Source organism: Ixodes scapularis, unplaced genomic scaffold, assembly GCF_016920785.2.
Source record: "Ixodes scapularis isolate PalLabHiFi unplaced genomic scaffold, ASM1692078v2 PGA_scaffold12__126_contigs__length_90152505, whole genome shotgun sequence".
NCBI lineage: Eukaryota > Metazoa > Arthropoda > Arachnida > Ixodida > Ixodidae > Ixodes > Ixodes scapularis.
Genome location: NW_024609838.1, coordinates 42342128 through 42365239, shown reverse-complemented (window position 1 = coordinate 42365239; position 23112 = coordinate 42342128). Strand labels below are relative to the sequence as shown.

The 23112-nt window shown below is 44.9% G+C and overlaps 1 protein-coding gene across 1 annotated transcript in view; it reads left to right on the top strand.

Annotated features, from left to right (window-relative positions):
* Positions 1-23112, top strand: part of LOC8023655 (RUN domain-containing protein 1) — a 29974-nt gene that overhangs the window by 3844 nt on the left and 3018 nt on the right. The window contains exons 2-16 of the mRNA XM_029981359.4: positions 355-495; positions 3386-3530; positions 4577-4666; positions 5988-6095; positions 6513-6665; positions 9630-9720; positions 10785-10840; positions 11783-11875; positions 12887-13017; positions 13751-13856; positions 14740-14835; positions 16408-16518; positions 17651-17743; positions 19421-19518; positions 21483-21577. Of these exons, the coding sequence (XP_029837219.2) occupies positions 374-495; positions 3386-3530; positions 4577-4666; positions 5988-6095; positions 6513-6665; positions 9630-9720; positions 10785-10840; positions 11783-11875; positions 12887-13017; positions 13751-13856; positions 14740-14835; positions 16408-16518; positions 17651-17743; positions 19421-19518; positions 21483-21577 (1588 nt within the window). The 5' untranslated portion in view covers positions 355-373. The remainder of the gene's footprint in view (positions 1-354; positions 496-3385; positions 3531-4576; positions 4667-5987; positions 6096-6512; positions 6666-9629; positions 9721-10784; positions 10841-11782; positions 11876-12886; positions 13018-13750; positions 13857-14739; positions 14836-16407; positions 16519-17650; positions 17744-19420; positions 19519-21482; positions 21578-23112) is intronic.

Here is a 23112-nt window from a genome sequence, read left to right as displayed (position 1 = left end):
TGTCACTTCTGCATAACTCACAACTCCTCGCCGCTTGTAAGCATGTTTATCTCTCGCTTAGCAGCAGCATTTGTGATTTTTTTTGTACATTTTCCAAATATGTATGCATTTGTGTGTGCAAATTCACACACATTCGAATGTGTGTGAATTCATCTTTTGGTACTTACTTTGGAGGGATCCTTTTTTTGTGTATTGATAGATTTTATATAGTTATACAAATGAATCTTTCAATACCCCCTTTTATGAAGTGCCCAACCTGAGCATGTGGTGGTATTTAAATAAGTAAATATATAGATATAGACTTATGTAATGTGTGTGTGTGTGTCAGAGTCAATTTTTTTTTTTTTTCTACAGTTTGAGAAGAAAAGCTAGAATGGAGGTGTCATCGCTGGAGGACATTGAACGAGAGAGTCCGGACGAGGATGCACCCTTGGAGCGATGGGCTCCTGTCGGCTCCAGCGAGATCGATGACGCCTGGGACGATCACGACACCTGGTGACCACCTTTTCCTTTTGTTGACGTCGTGCTTGTGATGCCGAGGAGAGTGCGGGTTATTTCTGGCGAGAGCCCCACCGGTTCCCCCAAAGCGAGCCAAAGGACGGATGTATAGATGAATGCATGCAGCTCAACCCTTTTTGGCGGCAGCTTGTGCCGCCTAGTGGGCAGCGAGGAAACTGTGCTCCCGCTGCATGGTGGTGGGAATTTATACCATAAATTTATATGTTCATATCTGTCTGTCAGAGATGGGTTAAGAATGTGTTAGTAGCATGTGCCAAAGGGCTATCAGAGCAGCAAGCTGGCGCTGGATGCGGGGCATCTACCATAACCTCTTGGCAGCTTTAATGAAACCACCAGGGCTTCTCTTTTCAAAACTTGTTTTTCTTTGAGCTGCCTCAAGGCAAGACTTATAGAAGGTACTCAAAAAAAGTATTTTGCATAAAAATATTTAAAAGTGTAAAGTTACAAATTGTTATAAAAATCGAAGCCACACAACTGTTCGAAAATAAAAAAAAATAGAAAAAATGCCTTTACCGCCCCCCCCTTTTCTCCCAGGGGTGCCATGTGTCGGGGGATTAGCTTGGGTGGAATGAAAAAAACGCCTGTAGGAAGGGGAGGGGACAAGCTTCTTTGTGCTAACTTGGGGGCGAAAGATAAGCCACCACGGACACTGAAGCAATGTCTCAGGATCTGAATCTAGGTCACCATTGCTTAGTGGACTTCACAGGATTTAGAGTCCTTATTTAAAGAAATATTTTGAAGCTCCCGAAGCTGCAGTGGGAGCTCTCTGGGCTTCTGCTGCAAAACTAAGGAACTGAAGTTCATTTTTTTTTTCTCGACCTCCTTCTAAAAAAAGGCGGAAGCAACTTACAAGTAACTTCAGAAGTGAATACAAGTTGCTTGTGTAAAGATTTTTAAGTTAGAGTATGTAGTATTGGCATTTGAAAATATTTGCAATAGACCAAGTTACTCCCAAAAGTACTTAACATGATAGTAACTTGAGAAGAGTATTTAAGTTACGTACAAGTCTGCTCGAGACTAGCTCTTTAAGCATTTAGCAGAGCCAGGCACCGACAGAGCGCCAATCTTTAGATCTTGAAAGTAACTGCGTCTTTTGAACGCATCCATATTTCATACTTATCGTATCGGATAAAATCTGATTTCTGCTTTTGTCTAATTTGGACTGGCAGGTCGAGAAACAAATTTGTTACTCTATTTTATTTTTAAATGTGTTTTTATTGTTTTGGTGCAAGCTGTCTTTGCTTTGGACCGGACCACACTAGTTTTGTGAGGCCACGGCACAGTTTCCGCCATGCTCTTTCGTTCCATTCATTCGCTTGTTATGTCCATTTTCTTCCCTCTTACGTAAGAGGGGAAGTGTCTTCTTACACGCTTCCAATGACGCACTGCTGTTGATGAGCACTCCTCTTGCAATGATATCGGGCCGTAGGCACGTGGTTTCATTTCCCCAGCGTGCACAATGTATGCGACAACGTAAAACTGAGGCGCAGCGACGACTCCGTTTGCGGGAATCTGCCGACACTGGGGAGGAAAGATTGGCTGTTCGAAAAAAAAATGGTATGCGGACCGTAAGTGGTGATCGAGGAAAGCTGTGGTGGCGGCATCTGAAACTGACGATGCTCGGAAGACTGGACTGGCTCTGCGAAGACAAAAAAAAAAAAACCCGCGCTAAATGCTAACGCATTTCGTCGAGAGTCAGCGTAGCCAAACAGCAATTTTCTTTCAAGAAGAATGAGAGATGGTTAACACAGTGAAGTCCTTAGTTTTTTTGACAAAAATACTGTTTACTATGCCTAAAATCCTGGCGCATTTTTTAAGCGCCTGAAATAGCAAAATTTAATTCCATACAAGAATTTTACACCGGGACTAGCAGGCCGGAAAAGTTAATCGAACCTCACTAGTTTCAAAGCTTTGTATTCAGTGACTTACTCGTAGAAGAAGTGGACATACTTGACAGAAAGAGTGTTGCAGCAGTTGTATGGCTTGTAAAAGGATGAAAGTGATTCTGCTGCCGCGTGTTCGTTTAGACGTTGGGAAGTTAGTCGGCTCCACTGGACGTTTGGAGTCTCAGCTGTAGATGCAGAATTTAGCCAGTGCGGTATTTCTGCTAGCCTGAGGTCTTTAAAGGGACACTGACAGGGTATTTGTGCTCGCCAAGGTTTTTATTTGTACATGGCATATGAGAGCCCAACCACCCAGAACACAATTTGCAGTTCGAAATTGGTTTTCTTTTTGCCCAAAAACCGTCGATCGAGAACTGGCCAATTTAAGTCACGCTCACTCTCTTCTTTGTGCTCGTGTGCCCTTTTCTATGGTTTGAACACAACCTCCAAAGATAGCAAAGTCGTGGGTCATCGAAGGCACACACTCAATATTAAAAATAGAAACAAAATATTATACCTATCTTTTGTGGCTTCTAAAAAACTGCAAACACGTTAATTGAAAAAAAGAAATAATAAGTTGCACAGCCACGTGATTTTTGGCAACACTCTCACGCTCTATATTTCTTCTTCCTCCCCAGTCCAGTTTAGGTTTCAAGCAGTTGCGTTTTTTTACCTTATTGAAAATACATGTGACGCTGTGGAAAACTAAATTTTAGAAAGGGCAGTGTCCCTTTAACATGCATCGTGCAGAAGTGATAGACGACTACACGCCGGTACGATACCCCTCCAGATGGAAACGAGCAGGGGTGTTGATCGAGCCCAAAATCCCTGGGTTCTGCAGTGCAAGCTTTTTCTTCACGTGCTCTGAGCTACTGTGCAATGGCATACTTGGCCACCAATCTCTTATTGAAGATTGGGGTTGGCAGTGTTTATCTGTCCGAGCAGTCTGTTGACCGAATCTGTGGTGCTCTTTCTTTTCGCAGCAGCCTGTCGGAGTTTGAGCGCCTGCGCCATCTGGAGGAGGAGCAGGAGCAGCTCAACTCTTCGCTGGTCGCCCTCACCACCCACTTTGCTCAGGTCCAATTCCGGCTCAAGCAGATTGTCAATGCCTCCCAAGAAGAGAAGGAGGCAAGTTCTCGGTGCCTTCAAATTCCCCGTTGCGTCCACTCACACCAGGATAACCCGTAAGATGCGGTTAAAAAAGAAAATGAAAACGCTCGTCAGGTGGCGCAAGTTGCCAACCGGCTAAGGGGGTTCAGCCATATACGTCCATTTATTTATTTATTCTGTAAGTTTTCAGACTTCAATTCGAGCTTTGACCGGCAAAATCCCTTCCGATCACGACGTTGAAGCAGTAAAATACTTCAGAAGGCTACAAAGCTTGTAAACAATGATGCACGTAGTAGTGTTTAAAGGAGCAATGCAACAATTTTTGTACTTTGCACAAATACCGCGTAAAACAGATCCCTAACGTTAATGACCTATGAAACACGCGTTCGTTTTTCACCTCACGCAATAGAAGTCCCAGAAAAAAATTTAAGAAAAACGAGCAGCATTCACCCCCTCAACTCGCAGCCAGAACAAGCGGCCACGTGATCTGGAGCCGATTATATGCCGCCAATGTTGATCACAGCCACGCGCTGGGGTTGGCAAAGCGCAGGACACGCGCTGAGTTCCAGACATTGTTATGGCTCGGCTATTGTCGCCGTTGCAGCGATTGGACACGGGTTACAACCCGAATGCTCCTCGAGATAGCAATTGTCACGAGCCCAAGTCGAGTGCCCACGCAATGCTCGGGTCCAATCTATGAGCCGCATTCAAATATCGTCACTTGGGTGTACTGCGATCCCCGAGTTACGTCATCGAATTTTGCGAAGGAGAGATTGAATGAAAATGATCGCTTTTGTCCTTGAAATTACACCGCAACAAAGAAGTTTCTTGGCCAGTGGCGTTGCGTGTGAGTATCCTTGAGTCCCAGGTGTGCCAGTAAGCTCCTGTAGAGAGAAAAACATTCCAATTGAATATCGTTGCACAGCTCCTTTAAACTGAAACTAGTGGTTAAACTGGAACAACGCTTTGCTAAGGGGAGGAACGGCCAAGGAAATTCGGCAACTTTGAGAACTTATGGTCTAGTTGTAGAAGTTTGGTATGTGTAATTTGCTCTTGCCTTCCAGGTGCTCTTGAAAGAGCTCGAGGAGTTTGCCTTTCGTGGGATCCCAGACCTGCGTTCTTATCAGACCGGCGTGGGAATCTTGCTCTCCGAGGTAGGCGCACATTCGTAATCTACAGAATGCAAGCTGAACTGCGATGGCGTCGGGGAGTGTCGTGAATCTTTTTGCATAACTTTTTGAACTTTTTATGCGGCCAGATGGGTTTTAACTAGGGTTTCCTGTATTCAGTACGTATTGACAAACCCCAAGAATTAATCCCCCACCAGTTTGATCAAAATCGAGGAAAGCCGGAAAACCCCCCCAGTTCTGAATGAGAAATTTATTTATTTAGTGCATACTGCAAACCTTAAGAATTCAAACAAAGTGGGCAAAAAAAAAAAGGAAAAAAAAACAAAACAAAAAAAACGCTACATGAAACAATGGTTGCACAAAAACAAGAAAACAAAGGGGGGAAAACTGCTGCACAGAAAGATAAGACATACAAAATACACATATATCAAAATCTAGTAAATCACAAAGCTATAACAATAGCCTATCAAAATATACAATGACAAAGATTACAGTGAAACTGCAAAGCTGAGAGGTCCATCAAAATATACATTCACAAAAAAGATTACAGTGAAACTACAAAGCTGCGAGGGTCACTGGGATAGATAAAAAGATTCCAATGATGATGCAAAATCAGATGATGAAAGCAGCTCCAGGGGCAATGAATTCCACTTATTTATTGTCCTTGTGAAATATGAAAACTTAAATGTATTATTATGTGCGAAATATGGCATTAAAGAGTAGCGGTGATTTTGTCTTGTTTGCCCAGTTGAAAGTGGACTAACCTTAGAACAGGAAATTAGAGAAACCTTAGAATTGACAAGTTGGTGTAAAAGCTTTAACCGGGCAATCTTACGTTGGTGTTGGAGAGTAGGTATATTGCTTGTCTGCATTAGTAATGATGGGGAATCGGAGCGTTTGAATTTACCATAAACAAAGTGAAATAATCTGAACTTTTTAGAAAGAAATCTTTAACCACAACTTTATTCTGCGTTGATCCAGTGTCATTCACTGTCGTTTAAAGATTGGCCCCGTCGGGACAAGTTAAAGAATACGAGCGTTCAACCTTGTGTCATTTGTCTCACCTACTGCGCAAACTTTCTACCTTCGACGACACTTTAGCTTCTCATGAGCTCCAAACGTGCACGCGCAGCCTAGACTGGGTGAAAGGCAAGGTGCACATGCTGGAGGCTGGGCGTCGGAAATAGACGCCGATGCATTGGTTGCTGGCTCAACTTTGTGGGCCGATTCGGCCTCGATTGTGCTGATGGACTCGGCAAATTTCTGGGACGAATGCGAGCGGCATTGGACCCCGCAGTTATCTTTGGTCGGCCGGACGTGGCGACGTTTCCATTCCTTGTTTCAGACCGAACAAGAACAGGAAGAGAAACTAGAGCAGCAACGGCAGAAACAGAAGGAGCTCATCGAGCAGCTGAAAGAGCAGTTGGAGGACCTCGAGAAGTACGCCTTTGAGGCAAGTACTTGCTCAAAGAATCTCTCAAGCTGAAGTGCTAATTGTGTTGTGTGTACAATTAGCCTATGGGGAAGTTGGTCGTTCCTGACGGCTGTCCAGTCTCCCTGCCGTAGATGAGAAATTTAGCTGGCGCGGTACCGCCGCCGACCCGGGGTCCTTAACGTGCATCGTGCAGTGGCAGTTACACGACCGCACTCCGGTATGATATGCTCGTTCAGATTGAAACAAGCAGTGGTGGGGATCGAACCCGTGGATCCCCGGGTCCTGCAGCTCGAGCTTTCGCTCCACGAGCTCGAGCTGCAGTGGGCGAACACGCTCGGCCATTGATCCCACACGTGTCGGGCTGCTCCGCCCTCTTCTAAATGCGATGAGAGCGACGCGGAGAATGTCGGCCAAACGTTTCGGTTCTTGTTGCAGACGGGCGAAGCGGGCATGCCGTCGAGCATGGTCCTGGAGCGTCAGACGGTCATCATCGAGCACCTCAAGGAAAAGCTACCGCTGAACCTTGACGAGCTAGACCTGCTCGATCCGGACGATCTCCGGAAACAGATTGACCAGGCTGTGAGAGAGGTGGGACTTCTTTGTGTCCATCTCTCCTCTGTCGGCGCCTTGCATAGCTTGTTGTTTTTTCTTTGTCGGTCGCGGATGATAACTTGCGTATGGTGACGACCGGTGGAAGAAACAGTGCCAGGGTTAGAGGCGATTGACAGTGCAGGATTCTTTCTCGTGGCATTAACGAACTAACAAAGAATCCGCTTTACCATGCCTTTTCAGTAGAATGAATTATAACCTACTACTAACGTTTGTTGCTTTTTCCTGATTGTAGTACTATTTACATAGAGAGCGGTCCTACTATCAGTTATGTGTTGCGATTTCTTCTGGTTCGGCAATTAATCACCAACGTGCCCTTAAAGGGGTAGTGCAATGATTTTAATGTTGAAAGAATTTACAGTTTGTATTTTTTATATTGTTTATCCAGGCACAAGTGACTAAAACGCGCCACCTTGCCCCAAAAAACTGCTACAGTTGAACCTCAATTTAATGAAGTTGTCTCTGGAGTCAAAAATTTCGTTAAATCGCAAATTTTGTTGGACCGAGGTTTTTGTTTCTTTAGCATTGCAATTGGTCTTCCAGGCACCCAAAACCCTCCAGTTGCCTCACATCTTGCAAGTGAGCGTTTACAAATAAGATTCCACTACAAAATGTGGCGGTAATAGAAGAATGCAGTTCATCGACCCTCGTTTTGTACGGTTCTGAGAGCAGTGCCTAGCTCCGCAGGAGAGCGTGCAGTCAGGAAAGCAACCCCTGACACTTACGGTAGCCATAATCCTACCTTTCAACTTCAAAATCGCCGAAAGCGAACTCTGTGAAATTTTATGTTTCTCGGCAATAGTCTTTTTCTTTTCGCCATTCGTCACTTCAGCGATTATTTTCACCTTGATGTCGAGCGACAGAACTTCCCTTCTGCGCGGTGCACCACTCATTGTTCCAAGAAGAACACAACCACTTCCAGCACAACACTCGAGGTATGAAACGATTTTTGTCGTTGCAGACGCATAAGAGCTCTAATTCTTTGGGTGTAAATGCATCTAATAACGGACTTTTTTTTTTTTTTTTTTTTTTACGAGATGCTCAGGTTTAGAGGCTACTCGTCATCATAATCACGACCACCACCGGCGGGTACTTTTTTTATATTGTGAAAATGATAATGATTGCACATTTTTACGCTTGCCGTAAAGTTCCGAGAGAACGCCCGCCCCTGAGGGATCGCCCATCCCGTTTTTCTGACTAAATATCTGTAACATAAAAATTCCGAAACATTGCCCACCCCCCGATTTCCGTCGGACGTCACGCAACGTCCGACGGGAATCGCATCAACCGCACAATTTGCTATACCCGCAAATCTGACAAGCGAGTTTATAGCGGGTTCCCGCGTTTTTCTTTGCGATCTGCACACGTGATATCGGCTCCCGTAACACGCGAGTTGTTCCCACGTATATGTTGCACTGTGAGATGTGAATCTGCTGCATCCGCAATCTGCGATATCCGTTCCCGTGACATAATGTTTTTTTTAGCGGATTCCCGCATTCTGCATGTGCGATCTCCATTCCACGTGAGTTGGTCCCGTGTGTATATTGCATCATGAAATACGATTTTGCCGCGTTTGCGATCTGCGGTATTTGTTTCCATAGCGTACGAGTTTGTAGCAGATTCTTGCTTTTTTGTCCGCGATCTGCGCATGCGATATCGGTTCCCGTGACAGGCAAGTTTGTAGCATGTTCCCGCGCGTTTATTGCACCATAAAACTTGCATCTGCTGCGTGCACGATTTGCGGCAGTCGTTCCCGTGAGATGCGAGTTCTCGGCAGATTTCCGCGGGTCCTTCGCGCTGCTGCTCCGCAAGCTGCGGTATCCTTTTCCATGACACAGGAGTTCGTAGCGAATTACTGCGTGTTTATCGCATTGTGAAACGAGAATTTGCGGTGTCTGCGATCTGCGGTATCAGTTCCCCCGTTACGTGGTTTGTAGCCGGTTTTTGATAAAGTTTTGCTGCGGCGTCCCCAAAGATAGCCCACCCCATGTTTTTCACAATTAATCTCTTCATTTTGGGTGGGCATTCTTTCGGAATGTTACGGTAGTTTTCAACAAACAAAATTTTTTCTGTTAATTTTTTTTTCTTTTAGGGGTTGTTTGAATGTGTATGTGCAATTTCGAAAGACTTCGTTAAATCGAAACTGCGGCGCAAAAGTACTTCGCTAAACCAAGAGATAAAATATGTTGTCTTTAATCAAAACAGGGAGTTGAAAAAAATTTTGTTAAATCACAAATTTTGTTACATTGAGTCTGTTAGATCAAGGTTCAACTGTATTCAGCTGCGTTATCCGAAAGGAAAACGCTAATTAGTTGTGTGTCTGCAGCCGCGTGTGGTGATTACGGGAACTACGGTGACCCGTCTCTGCGGGACACACAAAAGCCAACAAGACCTGTCCCCCTCCGCTGCTACACTCGCCGTCAGCCCCAAGGCGAACCGTCTTTTCTGTTGATCGCCCGCCGTAACCTTCCACAATACTAATTGAAAAGTCTACAATCGCGCAGGAAGCGGCTGGGGTCTCTGAAGAAAGAACCCAATGGGAAACCAGGTGGTCCCTGGTTTTCGTTGAAAGACGGTGTGAGAGTCTAGAGTCACTTTGACCTTCGATTTGTTTCTCTTTTTTTTTATATAAAAACTAGCGGGAGCAAGAAAATACAGTTGTCTTCGTTTTGTAGGCAATTCAGATTAATTCCCACAGTTAATTGGCCAAAGTCCGAGAATCATTGCACCACCCCTTTAACGTGGCTCGACAGGGGGGGGAAGGATGGTGTTACTATAAATGTGCAGATTGGGAGTGCCAATTATTGTCTTTTGACCGATCATAACACCAATGCTTACATTTCTTCAGCTGCATGCTAAATGAAGGCTTGATGAAAGCAACTGCGGCGCAGAGGTGCGCCTCATACTAAATCTACTAACAATCCTGCATGACCCGGCAATCAGATGGTGAATCCGGTGAAGATGAAGGAGCAGCTGGTGTCACAGTTGAAGACGCAGATCAGTGACCTCGAAAGATTCATTCAGTTCATTCAAGGTACTACTAACCCCACTAACCTATTTTGAATTCACATTGTACAACAGAGTGCCTGCCGTCGTGTGTACGGTCATTAAACGTGCGAACGATGTGCTGAAGGGAGCAGCATCTTGTCGACGCTCGTGGCAGTACCAGGGCCTCTTCTCAGATAGAGCACAGTACTAGCTCGGTGCTATTATATTAGTTTGTGCTGGAAATAGCACTGACTTTGCAGTATATTAATGATAATGCACCGCATCACTGCTAAATTAGGTTCAAGTAACTTGTAGCTTCGGATTGGCTTGCACAGAGAGCGAAAGAAACAATAGATTGAATGTTTTGCAGCACTATTTGTGAGATCCACTCTACGCACCAATGTTTAGGTGAAATAGTCTCTCATCACATTAGATTTATTTCAGGCACAGTGCAAAAGAATAATGCGTAGAATATGCGCACAAATCGGAAGTGTTCCAGGTCGCCCCGATAGATGGCACTAATGTATCGTCTCGTCATAGACGGTGACGGCCAATTGAGAGGCAGTTGGTCACGCTCAAATGCAAAGATCTCAACTAGCCTTGAGAGCAAGTGTGTGCACGTAATGGCTCGAGGGTGACTTCCGCCAGCGGGACATTGGCAAGTAACGGTGCAAACGCTGCCATCTTTGCAAACCTCTGCTATCGAGCTCTGTCTGTGGCTCAGATACTTTCATGGCGGGAGCATGTGTGCTGCGAGATACCTTCTGGCAGTCGCAGTCTGCGAAAAGGGGAGGAGAGGGAACCTGTGAGGCATTTCGTGCATGCGCTTGCCCCGGCAAGTCACGGGAGCAGACGCGAAATATTGCGCTTCCTCCGTCTAGTTTGTGAATGCAGCATTTGGTTTTGTACCATGAGTGGATCCTTCATCCAACCTTTGGATGGTCACATCTTTTAATGAAACATAATCTGTAATTCCTTTATATATTGAAAAAAAAAAAAAAAATATTATGCTTGGTTGCATGTCTGTTGAAAAGAAAGTATGCAGCAGGCCAGAGGTTCATATTCTCATTTGTTTTGCTTCAACGAACTCGGGACGTTTGATTGTTTTAGGAGAGGGCTCGGACGGAAAACCTAGGTGCACCTGCAATTGTCCCGTGCATGGGAAGGTGAGTGACTCTTCCCATTCTAATTGCTGCAGTTAAGTGCCGCTAGAAGTTTGCAGAGCTACGGAACCAAAAGTTCTGAATTTAAAGAGTTGTGACTATGTTTCGAGTTTTGATTAACTATGTGATATATATCGCGGTCAAGAAAGACGAAGACGAGGCTCAAGAAAAGCACGCGCGCACCCATGATAGCAGAGACAGTCTGATTCCAAAACGCCATGAGCAATGGCTAGCTTCTTTTCGGCTTAAACTGTACATACTGTAAATAAACACAGATTTAACAGGAAAAGATGTATTACAGTAAAACCTCGTTATAACAAAATGGGATATAACAAACTAATGGATATAACAAAGCAATCATAATTCCCCTTGCTTGCTAATAGGGAAGAAATGGACATTGGCTATAACAAACTAATGGTTATAACGAAATAATTACGATCGCTCCTTCAACTTTGTTATAACGAGGTTTTACTGTACTATGTTTTCTCTTTCTATGTTTACCTGCCTAATTCTTGTTTTTGTATTTGTTATTCAGACGTTTTAGCCCACATCCCTCTTTCAAAGTCCAGCATTGAATAATTAACTACCCACTGTATGTTGCTGCTTTGATGCAGGATTGTGCGTGTCGGTGTCCATTTTGCGTCGAGACATGTGCCGTCATGCAGTTCTTTTGTTTCATCAGTCACTTATTTTAAATGGATGCTGAAGCGATTTTTACAGCTTAATTTAATCCGTCGCATCAGGTTCGACTGTCGCATTCTTTCGTATCCATATCTTCAGCAGAAGTTTCGGTGGTTACCGCTAAGTTTTTTATGCTCTGTTTTGTATGTTGTGGAGAGATATTTGCTTGAAGAATTTCCGTACTCTGCAAACGTTGAGCGACTTTTCTCGAGGTGTGCGGCGCGGCTCTGCGGCTATTCACAGGATTTTTTGCTTTGAGTGCAGGTCGATGTGTTGCACTCGGAGACGTCAAGCGAGTGCTACGCTCCCACAAGAAAGTACAAGGACCAACTTCGGCAGGCTCACAAGGAGAGCCAGGTGAGATGGAAAACAATGGGCTGCCATTATACGACTAACCCATTAATTCTTGGCTTATTCATTGTGCTTGTGGGTGCCCTCGCAACGTGCAGGGGGTCTTAAGAAATATTGACAGTCTTTTTCACCACGAAATTAAACTGTGCATCGGCGAATGCTCAGTCTCTGCCCAGATATAGTAGCACTGGCAGTCCGGACCAGATCCTAAAGTTTTGGAGCTTGCCGTTATCCAATCAAAAAGATGCAAAGCATTTTCGGAAATTTTCAGCAAGAAAAGGGGGCTGCTTCTTGGCAGGTGATGCCATTCGTCTCTACTGGGCTTTGTTGACCACCTTTTTCTCATAAAATATTTTCGAATATTGCTTATAACCTTTGAGTCAGATAACGGCAGCATCTGGAACTTTGGCACCTTGTCGGGTGTGCTGGTGCTACATTTGGCTGGAGAGCGAGCATTCGGCAATGAATAGTTTATTTTTTTTATTGAAAAAATTGCAAACCTTTTTTTTGTTGACACCCTGTATTGTTTGTTTTGTTGTCGAGAAAAGGCGCCAAAATGTGATGAGTCGTGAAAGCTTTTTGTAAAACCCAGTTCCACAGCATGTAAACAGAAAGTGGTGCTTGTTTTACACTTTATCAATGTGAAGAGCGTTCTGGCACTTGGATACCTGTCTGTTGCCAATGCGACTTAGTGGAGGCACCTGGTACCGACTAGAGATGTTGGAGGATGTGACAAAGTGATGCGACCAGTCAGCTATACTATGGCTTTCTGATTTTGTAATTGTAATCAGAAAGAGGAGGAACAGGCAAGGAATAGGGAGGGTGCAGTGGAAATAATACTGAGCAAACATCTCCAGCAGTACCTACTTTGGTCGTGCATGCACCATGCCGGCGTGAAAGACGAAGACGAGGAGAGAATTGGGTCCGCTGTCAGCGTCGCGCACGTCCCCCTACGGATTTCTTCCCCGTGCAAATGCCGCCACGAGCGCATACATTTTTTTTTACCCGCCATTTCAGGAGGCCCAGCACAAGATTCTGCGGCGCATGCTGACGCTGCTGCACATGTTCGCGCTCACCCAGTTTGGCTGTGGCCGGCGGGGCTTCCAGAGGAACCTGATGAAGCGCACGCCCAAGGGAAACCACTGGGGGTGAGTGCGGGCCTCAGACCGGCGTTGGGGGAAAGTGTTGTCAGAAACGGGGCTCAGTTTTCGAGTCTCGAAAAACTCGCACATTCTCGGTGGAGCCTCGTTAAAGGGACATTGAACTCCAAAAAAAATGTTTGTTTCGAGTGTCTAAATAGGACACATATGTTGCAAATAAAAGCTTTCCCTGGGTAAAAAAAAAATAATTAGATCAGTATATTTATATGTTGCGAGACTCGTTTTTGAGTTGGGAGCCATTCTGAAACGTGCTTCTTTTATGGACGTCGGCCCTGAAATAGGAGTATGTTACGGAATCGCTAGTTGGGACACTCAACTTTTTTAAGTGCTGCAATTGGACACGTGTGGACTCGAGTGCCGAGCCAGCGTTCGGCTGGGACTTGTATTCAATCCGCGAGAAAGGGAGCTCTTCCGGCCGAATTTCGACGCAGCACCCGTGCGGTCTGTCCCCTGTGTGATGACCTTTCCTTATGGGAGTGCTTTGCAGAAGGCGCGTTTCAGGAAACCGCTAGGAGCCAGCTATATTGTTTACGTGTTAAAAAGAAACTACTGCAGCAGCAAATAGCTAGTTTGAACCGGGTCACATTACAAAAACGTCCCGGGGGGGACCCCGACAAGACAATAACGTCCAGAGGAGAATGGTCGTCCTGTTATCGAGTGCCAGCTTTCCTTTCCACAACCGCTTGGAAACAAAATTGACGACGAACTGCTAATCTTGCAGGGACCTGCGGGCCCGCCTTGAAGTGGCCATCAAGCAGGTGATGGAGCTGGCAAGCAAGCAGGAGCCGGTGTGCGTCGACAGCGACTACACCAGCGACTCGGAGGACGTGAGTGGGTGCTCCCCGTCTGTGAGATGCGACACTAGTAGTCCTTCAATATTGGGAGAAGAAAATTGGCTGCATGTTTGGTCATTCTGCCAAATGCGCTTTAGATGCAGTGGATTTGATGTTGGTGTTGCTCTTAGCTCAGGTGGTGCCTAGGGTAGGGTTTTCTGTTGGAAACGGAATACGTTGCACCATTGTCTTCTTTGTGATGCTGCGCGTGCTTCCCTTGAGCACTACCCAAGTACAAAGCCTTTGCGCCGAATTTTCTGGGTCACCATGAGAGGGAAGCGCGTTTTCCTGCATTTTCCACTCCTCATTTCATGTACTTTCTACACCACCTGCTTCTGCTCCCCTCTTTCTTGCCCTTTCCACCCCTCTCCTCTCCATACACTTTCTCACACCACCTGCTTCTGCTCCTCTTATACAAGCATGCCAGGTCCGTAGATCAGTCAGCAGCGCGTTTGGCTTCCATGCTGATGACCGGGGTACTACCCCTGGCACCTGTTGCCATTTTTTTCAAGATTTTTGGGCGGTTACGGACTGATCGACTTACACATTTCATACTTACCCAGCTCCTGAGGTTGGTTGGCCCTATTTTAAAAAAGCAAAAACCGGCGATGACTAGTTTGTGCAGATAGTGTCACACCGTGCTCACTTCGTGCTCTCCATGTTTCCTCGACTCCTCCCTCTTCTTCACCCTCCACTTTTTTTCCTCACCTCTCTCAAGAACTTTATTCTCCCCTCCGAATAACGAGAGCTTCTGAGAAGGCTCCAGAGCATTAGTGTTCTTGGCAGCGTTTTCTGCCAATGACCTCAACCTGCTTATCTTAAAAGGCTAAGTAGACGATCGTACGACGGAAGTCTAATCAAGTCATTGACACTGCAGACACCGGTCGTCCTCTGCAATGAAAAGCTGACAACCGCCGTTCGAAAGGACCTCGCTTCGGCTCTGCGGGATCTCATTCAACACGGGCTGATGCAGGTTGGTATGCATGATTGTTGCCGTTGGTGAGTCTGGTCTCAGTTCATAAAGGCCTTTTTGGCATTTGCAGAAGATCACCTCGAAAGTGCTAGCATATAAAGAAAATGAAAAAAGAGCAGTGCTATGGAAAATGACTACCGTAATATCCCGAGTCATCGCCCACCCCCCAACCGCCTGAAATTCGTTAAAAAAGTGGGGTGGGCCATGGCTCGGTGGGTGAGCACAAACACTTGAAAAAAAGCGGAAAAAACCGCCCATTTTTCTTTGCGTATCTAGCGCTGATGCAAAAGAGATACATCAAACTCAAAACTCGATTTAGTTTCATTGTTTTATAGAAAAAAAATCCTCACGAAAGAATATTTTACTATAGCGAAGTCCGTTGCTTGCATACGCGCTAGAAACACCGCCGATCTGCATATAGCACGAACGTTTGTTCCGTGAAAGAATGTCACCATTATGTTCTCCTAGTTAGTAAAAAAAAAAGAAAGAAAAGTCTACAAGAAAATAGAAAAACCGACCAGGCGCAACGAGCGAGCGAGCGGACCAAAGAAGCGACCAAGAGCAATGCTGGGAAAGCGGGAAAGCCGGCGGTCGCGTTGGCAAATACTTTGGCGTCGGGCCAAGTCGGGCGCCTTGTCAATTGCAAGCTCTTGCGCAACTTTCTTGTTTGGTGCGTACATACGTGCGTCCATGCACGGCGGGCTATCAATGCACGGTTGGGACGCTCTGCAAACGTCTGTGTAGGACGTTCCAGCAAAGCTTTATTTACGCTTTGGCTTTGCCTAAAATATTGCACAACAGCGGTCGCGACGGGCGGGAAGAAGGAGCGGGTTCGCGGTGACCTTACTTCGGCGGAGACAGACTTTGACCTAACACATCGCGGTTACGTTAACAAACTCTTATTTTGTTATCTCCATCGTTTTCTTTTCGCACGGATACACGACCACTTTGGGGTCGCTCACGGAGGAAATGCGTAAACAAAAAGAAGTGTCTTTCCCTCCTTCGTTTTACTTTGTCACGGGCGTCCTCCAACTGTAAGGTCCGCGGCCGCGTCATTCGGGTAGGATGAGTGTTCGCGGATCGCAGAGTCCGCGCTGGGATATTTGAAGGGGTGGGCGATGACTCGGTGTTTTTTCGGAAATCGATATTGGCCCAAAAAATGGGGTGGGCGATGGCTCGGGGATGGGCGATGACTCGGGATATTACGGTATATTAGTTTGCCAAGGAAATTACAAAAACATGGTGTATTTTTAGCTGCCTTTCACTGGAAAACCGTGTGTTTTAAGTGATCCACTTGGGATTCTTGCATACTCTTTTCCTTTGATCACAATTAATGCTGTGTTGTTGCGTAGCATCGGACAAAGCCATAAAAGTAGGTTATTTCCTAATAATTTAAGCCCCTTTCTCACCAATTGTTCTTAGTGCAGGACTCGGAAGTTATTGCTAGAATCACCGCCAACAAATTATGAGAATCGAAACCACCGTTATAGTTGTTGAGGCCAATTAGTAACATTTGTTCTGTATGTGTTTTCAAATTACTCGGGGATTAATTGACACATTTTTTACCGACAGCTAGGGCAAAGCAGTAGTTTGGTCCCCTTAGGATGCCTATCTCTACGCTCTGCCAACGCGCCCTCGCTCCTTCACGCATGGGACCTTGTCCTTCGCTACTATGAAATCAAGGTGAGTGCCAGCTCTTCATTAGTTGATTGAATATTGGTTGCTTGTGTATTGTTGACTAGTCTATTAACTAGTTACTGACTGGTCTATTAATTGGCCCCAACTGACCACTTGAATGATCATATGCTATTTTATTTATTATTGATTGGTTTATTAGCCAATGACTGTATAGCGTGGACCGAATGGTGCATAGAATTCCGTGTGCCTATCTCGTGAACGAAATCTGAAGGCTGGTTCACACATTTGCACTTGAGTGTAATCGACTGCATTGCGACCGCTTCAACGAGAGTAGGTACATGCCGGTAACATCTATCCGGTAGCTCCAGAATTCTTTTAGTCTAAGTATATAGTATGCACGATTCCTTCTCCGTGTTCTTGAAATATTTCTGACAATGTTTCAAGCGACCATTCCTCACAGATAGTGCATAGATTTTGATCTCTCGTATACTGCTAAACCTTCAGTCTACTTGTACGCGCATCGGTAAGTTCCAAGCGTGCCGGTGCATTTACTAGAGAGCCTAGATTGTAGAGAGGGTCCATCTTGGACCACGTGGGGAAATTCGCAATTCAGCGGTGGACGCCTTCTGCGGAGATTAGCCGCAAGTGCGCATACGCTGCATTTTCGCGTGGTGAGGAGGAAAGCAGGCAGAAAGGCAAAGATGTTTGCAGACAATCGCTGCCTTCTGCACCTCCTCGCAGCTCGCACTGCAAACGCGGCCCATAAACTATGTGATCTCGGTCAAGCAGTTGGAGGCTCTACGTAGTACAGGCCCTCTAACATTCTTTCGTCGTCAGCAGTCGCAAGCCGCCATGACGCAGTCAATCACAGTCAGACGCAAAGAACTTCGAAGAACTTCTAGCAGGTGGTTTGGTTTGGGGGCATTGTGCATCCGAAAATTATGGCCTTTAGGTGTGATTCGAAAGATGGTGTAGGGCATGAAATAGGGCTTCTAGAATCAAAACAAAGTGCATGGTGTGTGTTGAGTTAAGTATAAGTATGCTGCAAGTTAACTTTGTTTTTATGTCTTCGGAACTTGCATTTTATTTTCGGTAATTTGTTGAGTGCCATTTGTATAATAGGCTAAATGACTCAGATGTGCCTGTTTTCTTTTTGTGTTTACTTTGCCTAACTTAGAACGGTGACCAGTTCAACGCATCTCCTGCTAGGAAGCTTTCGGAGAGCTTCAATCTCGACGTCATCGGTGGAACTTCGGAAACGCCCAAGCATGTGAGTGCCGTCTCTTTCTGGCAGGACGTTCAAAATCGGAGGTTGGATTTGTTCTATGAAGAATCTATTTATTGTACTTTGAAAAAGATTACCAGTGTTGGAAAGTACTTTAAGTACTTTCCAACACTGCTTTTACTACTTTTATACTTTTTACTTTACTACTTTTTACACAGTACTACTTTTATAATACTTGTATCCTATTTGAAGTACATTCTCTAGAAATGTATTTTACTTAAAGTACTTTATTCTTGTACTTTCCGGGGAAAGTACAGCTCCCGATTTCAAAGTATGTTCCCCAAATTTGATCTTGTTAAGTTTGTATCACAAAATGATGCTTTTTCAACTCTGAAGCTGCTTGACTTCATCCAATATTTGCTGCCATTTTTAAAAATAACTGATGCACCCCCATTAACCCCCGAAGCAATGCATACCAGTTAAAAGATGCTGTATAGGGGTATGAAAGAGCATTGTGAAAGATTGTGTTAAAAAGTAATTGTACTTTACTTTGAAAGTACTTTGTATTTATAGTACTTTAATTACATTGCAGCCAGTGTATTTACTACTTTAATTGAAGACATAACCTCTCATTTGCTTTGTACTTTATCTCAAGAACATTCTAGATGTACTTTACCCAACACTTAAGATTACCATACTTCCCTTGCAAGTTATTTCAATGGTTTATAACGCATTTCAACTGTAATAGGTAATCAACTCTAAACATTAAAAATGCAATAGACCAGCAGAAGCAGAAAATATATAGTACATTGTACAAGCAGTAACATACTTAAAAGGCATAAATTGTAAATCTTCTATTTAAAGTTTATCTGTGTTTGCACTGTAATTTGGTAGGGAGTTCCGGTCTTTTAGAGTGAAGCACACGTGAGCCCCCGACATATTTGTGTAGTGTGACGCGATGAAGTAACAAGTCACTCGGTACGCACCGCATCGCATCACCCTTTATGAGGGGGTATGTGCATGCAGCTCCTATAGGGAGTATTCACTGGCGGCCATAGCTGTGTGTGCGAAAGCTGAGCGCGTGCTGATGGCGAGCTTCCACAGTTCTTTTGCAACGTGCATTCCGCACCATCAAGAGTGCTGGTCTTAGGAGCCTATTGATGTGAGCTCGTTCTGAGCATGCACTCTAAACAGCACCCCCAAATATGGCATCCAGTGAATACTCCCTATACTCCGTTTCATTGTGCGATGGACTGCAGCAGAAGTCACGAGTCATCCCGGCCACTAGAGTGCCGTGGACATATTGCGTGGCGCTGGATTGGGTTTGGTGGCTTGTAGCAGCCCCTGCGGTGCTACAAACTGTGTGCCAGCCTAACTGACTTTCGTATGTACAAAGTTACCCCAGCATGCCACTCAATCGTTTAAAAAAAAACTTATCTTAAATTCTGCAATGGTTGGATGAGAACATCAATATATAGTGTTTTAAACACAGTAGAAACTCTCAGTAGTGAATACTGAGAGAATGAAGAGATGAATCTAATGAAGCAAAGTTTAAGTTACCTGTAACGCTGCTGATATTATGAAGATGACAACACAGTGATGATTTTTTTTCTGAAGAAATCTGCTAAAGAGCGCTTTTGCTGTACCTTTTTCATAGTGGGTTGATCTGGAGAAGGAGCAGTATTAAAGGAAAATGCGCGGTTTTTCTCTTTTTGGTACCAGGCACTGCTGGCTACCATCCATAACATCATATCAAGCCACACACCGCTGAAGCGCAGCTATGACTCCCACTTCAAGGCTTTTGTCTGCGCCGCACTAAAGTAAGGCTTTTCAGGACACGGAATCTCTGACAAGCTTGTCTTGTCTACGTTTCTTTTTCTTGGTAGGTGCTCTCGAACACGGGGCATTCCTCAAAACAATTTACGGGTTTCTTTCCGCCGCAAAAATAAACCATGCGTCGATGAACGCTCATTCTCCGCCCAAAGGTAGTGCTAGAGGTCTGAACCAGATGACAAAGTTTCAGCCCGAAACGATATCTTATTCAAAAGTTATAAGTGATTTTTTGAAAATTTCAATGAGAGAATGGTGACCAACGGAGCTCTTGAATACATGGAGCTCTACGGCGCCAGAAACCAAAAACGGGTGAAAATGGGCCCAATGTTCCCATTGGAATTTTCAGAAAATTACTTATAACTTTTGAATAAGATATTTCTTCGGGCTGAAACTTTGGCATCTGGTTCTGATCTCTAGCACTACCTTTGGGCGGTAAATGAGCGTTCGGCAATGTGTAGTTTATTCTTGCGGCAAAAAACAAAAAACGTAAAATCTTTGGAGGGGACACCCTGTACTTATTGCAATAACACAACGGCTGCTACAATAATCCTGTGGTGGCTGCACTCATGCGACAGCAGTGCCTTGAACTTTCACCAAACGAGCTGCACGCATAATGAAAGTATATTTGCACATTTATGTAATTTATGTAATACACGTTCTTAGTATGGGGTAATGAAACTGGAGCCCTTTCAGTGCTGCTTCTCTGCAGTGCAGCAGTACTTTGTGGAAATACAGAATGAAGTGAATTAGAATGTTACGCCGTCACCCTCGCTTGCATTGAGGGTGACATTGGCTAGCTAGTACTACACCTTTTCTCTCTTGAACTTTGATTCTCCAGAGTGGTTATGTTTTGGTGGCTTCCCCCCCTTCTACAAACTATGACTCGCAAACTTTTGCGAAAAAAATTTTTATTTGAAAGTTCTGGAATGAATTGGGCTATATATTGAACCACAAGGTAGAGTGTACTAAAACAGAGAAGCATTACGAATGCCAACAATTAGCTAAGGCACCTTGGGCCTTCAAGCAACTGCGCCTTCAATGCTGTCCTCTTGCAAGCAGGAATCCACTCGGTGATACCATAAAAATCAGTGCACGTTGTGCCCACAGGAGAGACTTTAGGGCTCTAGAGGATTCAGCACATTCCACACTGAATGTTCGCATGCCAGTTTATGGTCGCCTATAGCAAACTTCTTACATTTGCTTGTCGGGAGACGTTATGCTTGAAAGTGCACTGTCACAGAAGTGCCATAATGAATTCCATATGTAAATCAATGACAGCAACATTGATTTTATATGGCAAAGTGTCGAAAACTGGGCTAGTGTGTACCGATTTATTATAAAACCGAGCGCAGAATAAAAACTTTCGGCTTTTCCACCCTGGTGAAGAAGGAAGACCAGCGAAGCTGTAACTATATAATGGGAATGAAGTTATGGCCAGCCGCAAGTCGGAAAGCCAGAGTGGAAAGGCTGGAAAGGTTGCTGCGATCTATGAGCGACGGCGGCAACCGGACAACTGGCGAACACAACACTCTGGGTAGCTACCGCCATCTATGAGCAATGGCAGCAACCAGACAACCGGCAAGCCTGTTGTCTTGTTTCCGCCGTTGCTCATAGATGGCGGTAGCTGTCTAGAGTGTTGTGCCGACACTTCTTTGCGGATGGACGCGATCTTGGGGAAGCTAGCCCTTAACAGCTCCGTTGTAAAAAAAAAAAAGCAAAGGGACCAAAGGATCGCTTGTCTGTCGTGTGCGTTTTCTTTTGGTCCCCATTCTTTGGTGCGCTCGGTTTTACAGTGGATCTAGATGGGGTTATAAGAGGGAAATCTCCTTACACCTGAACTTTTGTTGAAACCCATCTCGGGAGACTGTCATATCATTAATTTTATCTTTGTTTTTAAACTAGTTTATTCTACTAATATTTTTGTTTATTTGTTCACCAATCAATGTTTCAGTGAGAAGAGGCTCACCTCTTGGCTACGGCTCATGTTCAAGTGCAGACCTCTCGTGGAGCGCTACTACGTCCACTGGAGCTATGTTCGTAAAACAGGTTTGTGCACTATCAGTGCTACGTAGCTGCAGTCTTCATTGCTTTGGGTCTGTTTCATTATGGCTACAGCAGCCACTACAATAGCTTAGAGTGTTTGCTTTACTATCTAGAGAAGCTGACAATTTGCCAACTAAGATTAGAACTTTTTTCATGTCCAGTCAATACGGAAGGCACGTTTGCCTCTCACTTTATGCCCTGGTTATTTTATCGAAAATAGAAAAGAAAGATTGACCTCCGTGAAATACTGAGCAAGCACTAACTCGAAGGTGGGAGATAATCGCGAAAAAATGGGGGTGGGTGTTTGTTAGGCCCGAGAGCAGAAAAACAGGTGGTGCACATGGCAGGGTAGGTCCTTGCTTGGCCTTTGTTTGATCCGACGAAACAGCCACTATCGTCAAGCCTGCTTCATGCCAGCGCTCTCGCACCAAGCTTGGCCGCTTCGCATGTGCACGTAAAACTTCACTGCTTTGCATTGGCGTGCTTGGAGGAGCATCAGATGCAGAGTAGCTCGGTTAGCTCGGCGGGCTCAGAATTTTTCTAGAGTGGCATTTGATGCGTCCTCTGCTTGTATCTTATGCATTTCAAAAGCATGGGGTCGGCGCTTATTGTGACACGGGCACGAGCTCAGTATTTTATGGTAGTGCTTTATTTTGCGGCTCTGCTGGGAACAAGAAGGTTTTGTGTATGTAATCAGGCTGCTGCCACAATATGCGCAAACATAAATACAAAATGCTGCTATTTTTAGCAGCAATCGTGTTGCCAGGAGCAAAGAGCATCTGGGAGGATTAGAACGCTGGGGCTTTGAATAATACGATCGGGCTGTGTCACGGAACACCCACGTCGTCCCGTCTGCTGCACAGCTGGTCGGAAATGGTGGTGGCAGACTTTTCAGGTTGTTGCTGTAGATGCTTTGAATGCCACATACCTGCTTACCTGGGGTGGATCGGCGATCGAGCTTGTTGGCACACTTCAGCTCCGAGCAAGTGGAGCGAAAGCTTGCACTGTGGGACCCTGGGTTCAATCCCACCCACCCCTGTCCACTTCAATCTGGATGAGAGTCATAATGGCATGCGGTTGCGTGTCGCTTCTCTGTGATGCATGTAATGATCCCAGGCCAGCAGTGGTACTGCACTGGCTAAATTTCTCGTCTGACACAGAGACACCACACATCCATTGGGGCTGACTAACTTCCTGCTGTCTGAACAAACATGCAACACAGTTACAAAATTGCCCGGCATTGTCAAGCACTGTCTAGTGGAGTATAGCCAGAGGATCGTGCAGCAGAGCCTTTCAAATGTGAAGAGTGATGTAGCAAGCATAAAGATATAGTGAAGCAAAGTCAAAGTATGCCCGTGATACTGGTGCAGTCATTTAAAGTACTGATAGGGCTGTCTTTTACTATTTTTTTTTTGTTATTTCTGTATTATAAAGGTATTGCTACTTGAAAAGTTGAGTGATTGTGAAGACCGTCATTGAGAGATTGTATGGGAGTGAAATGAGGTAATGCTGTTATTGTAAGCAAACAATATTGAAGA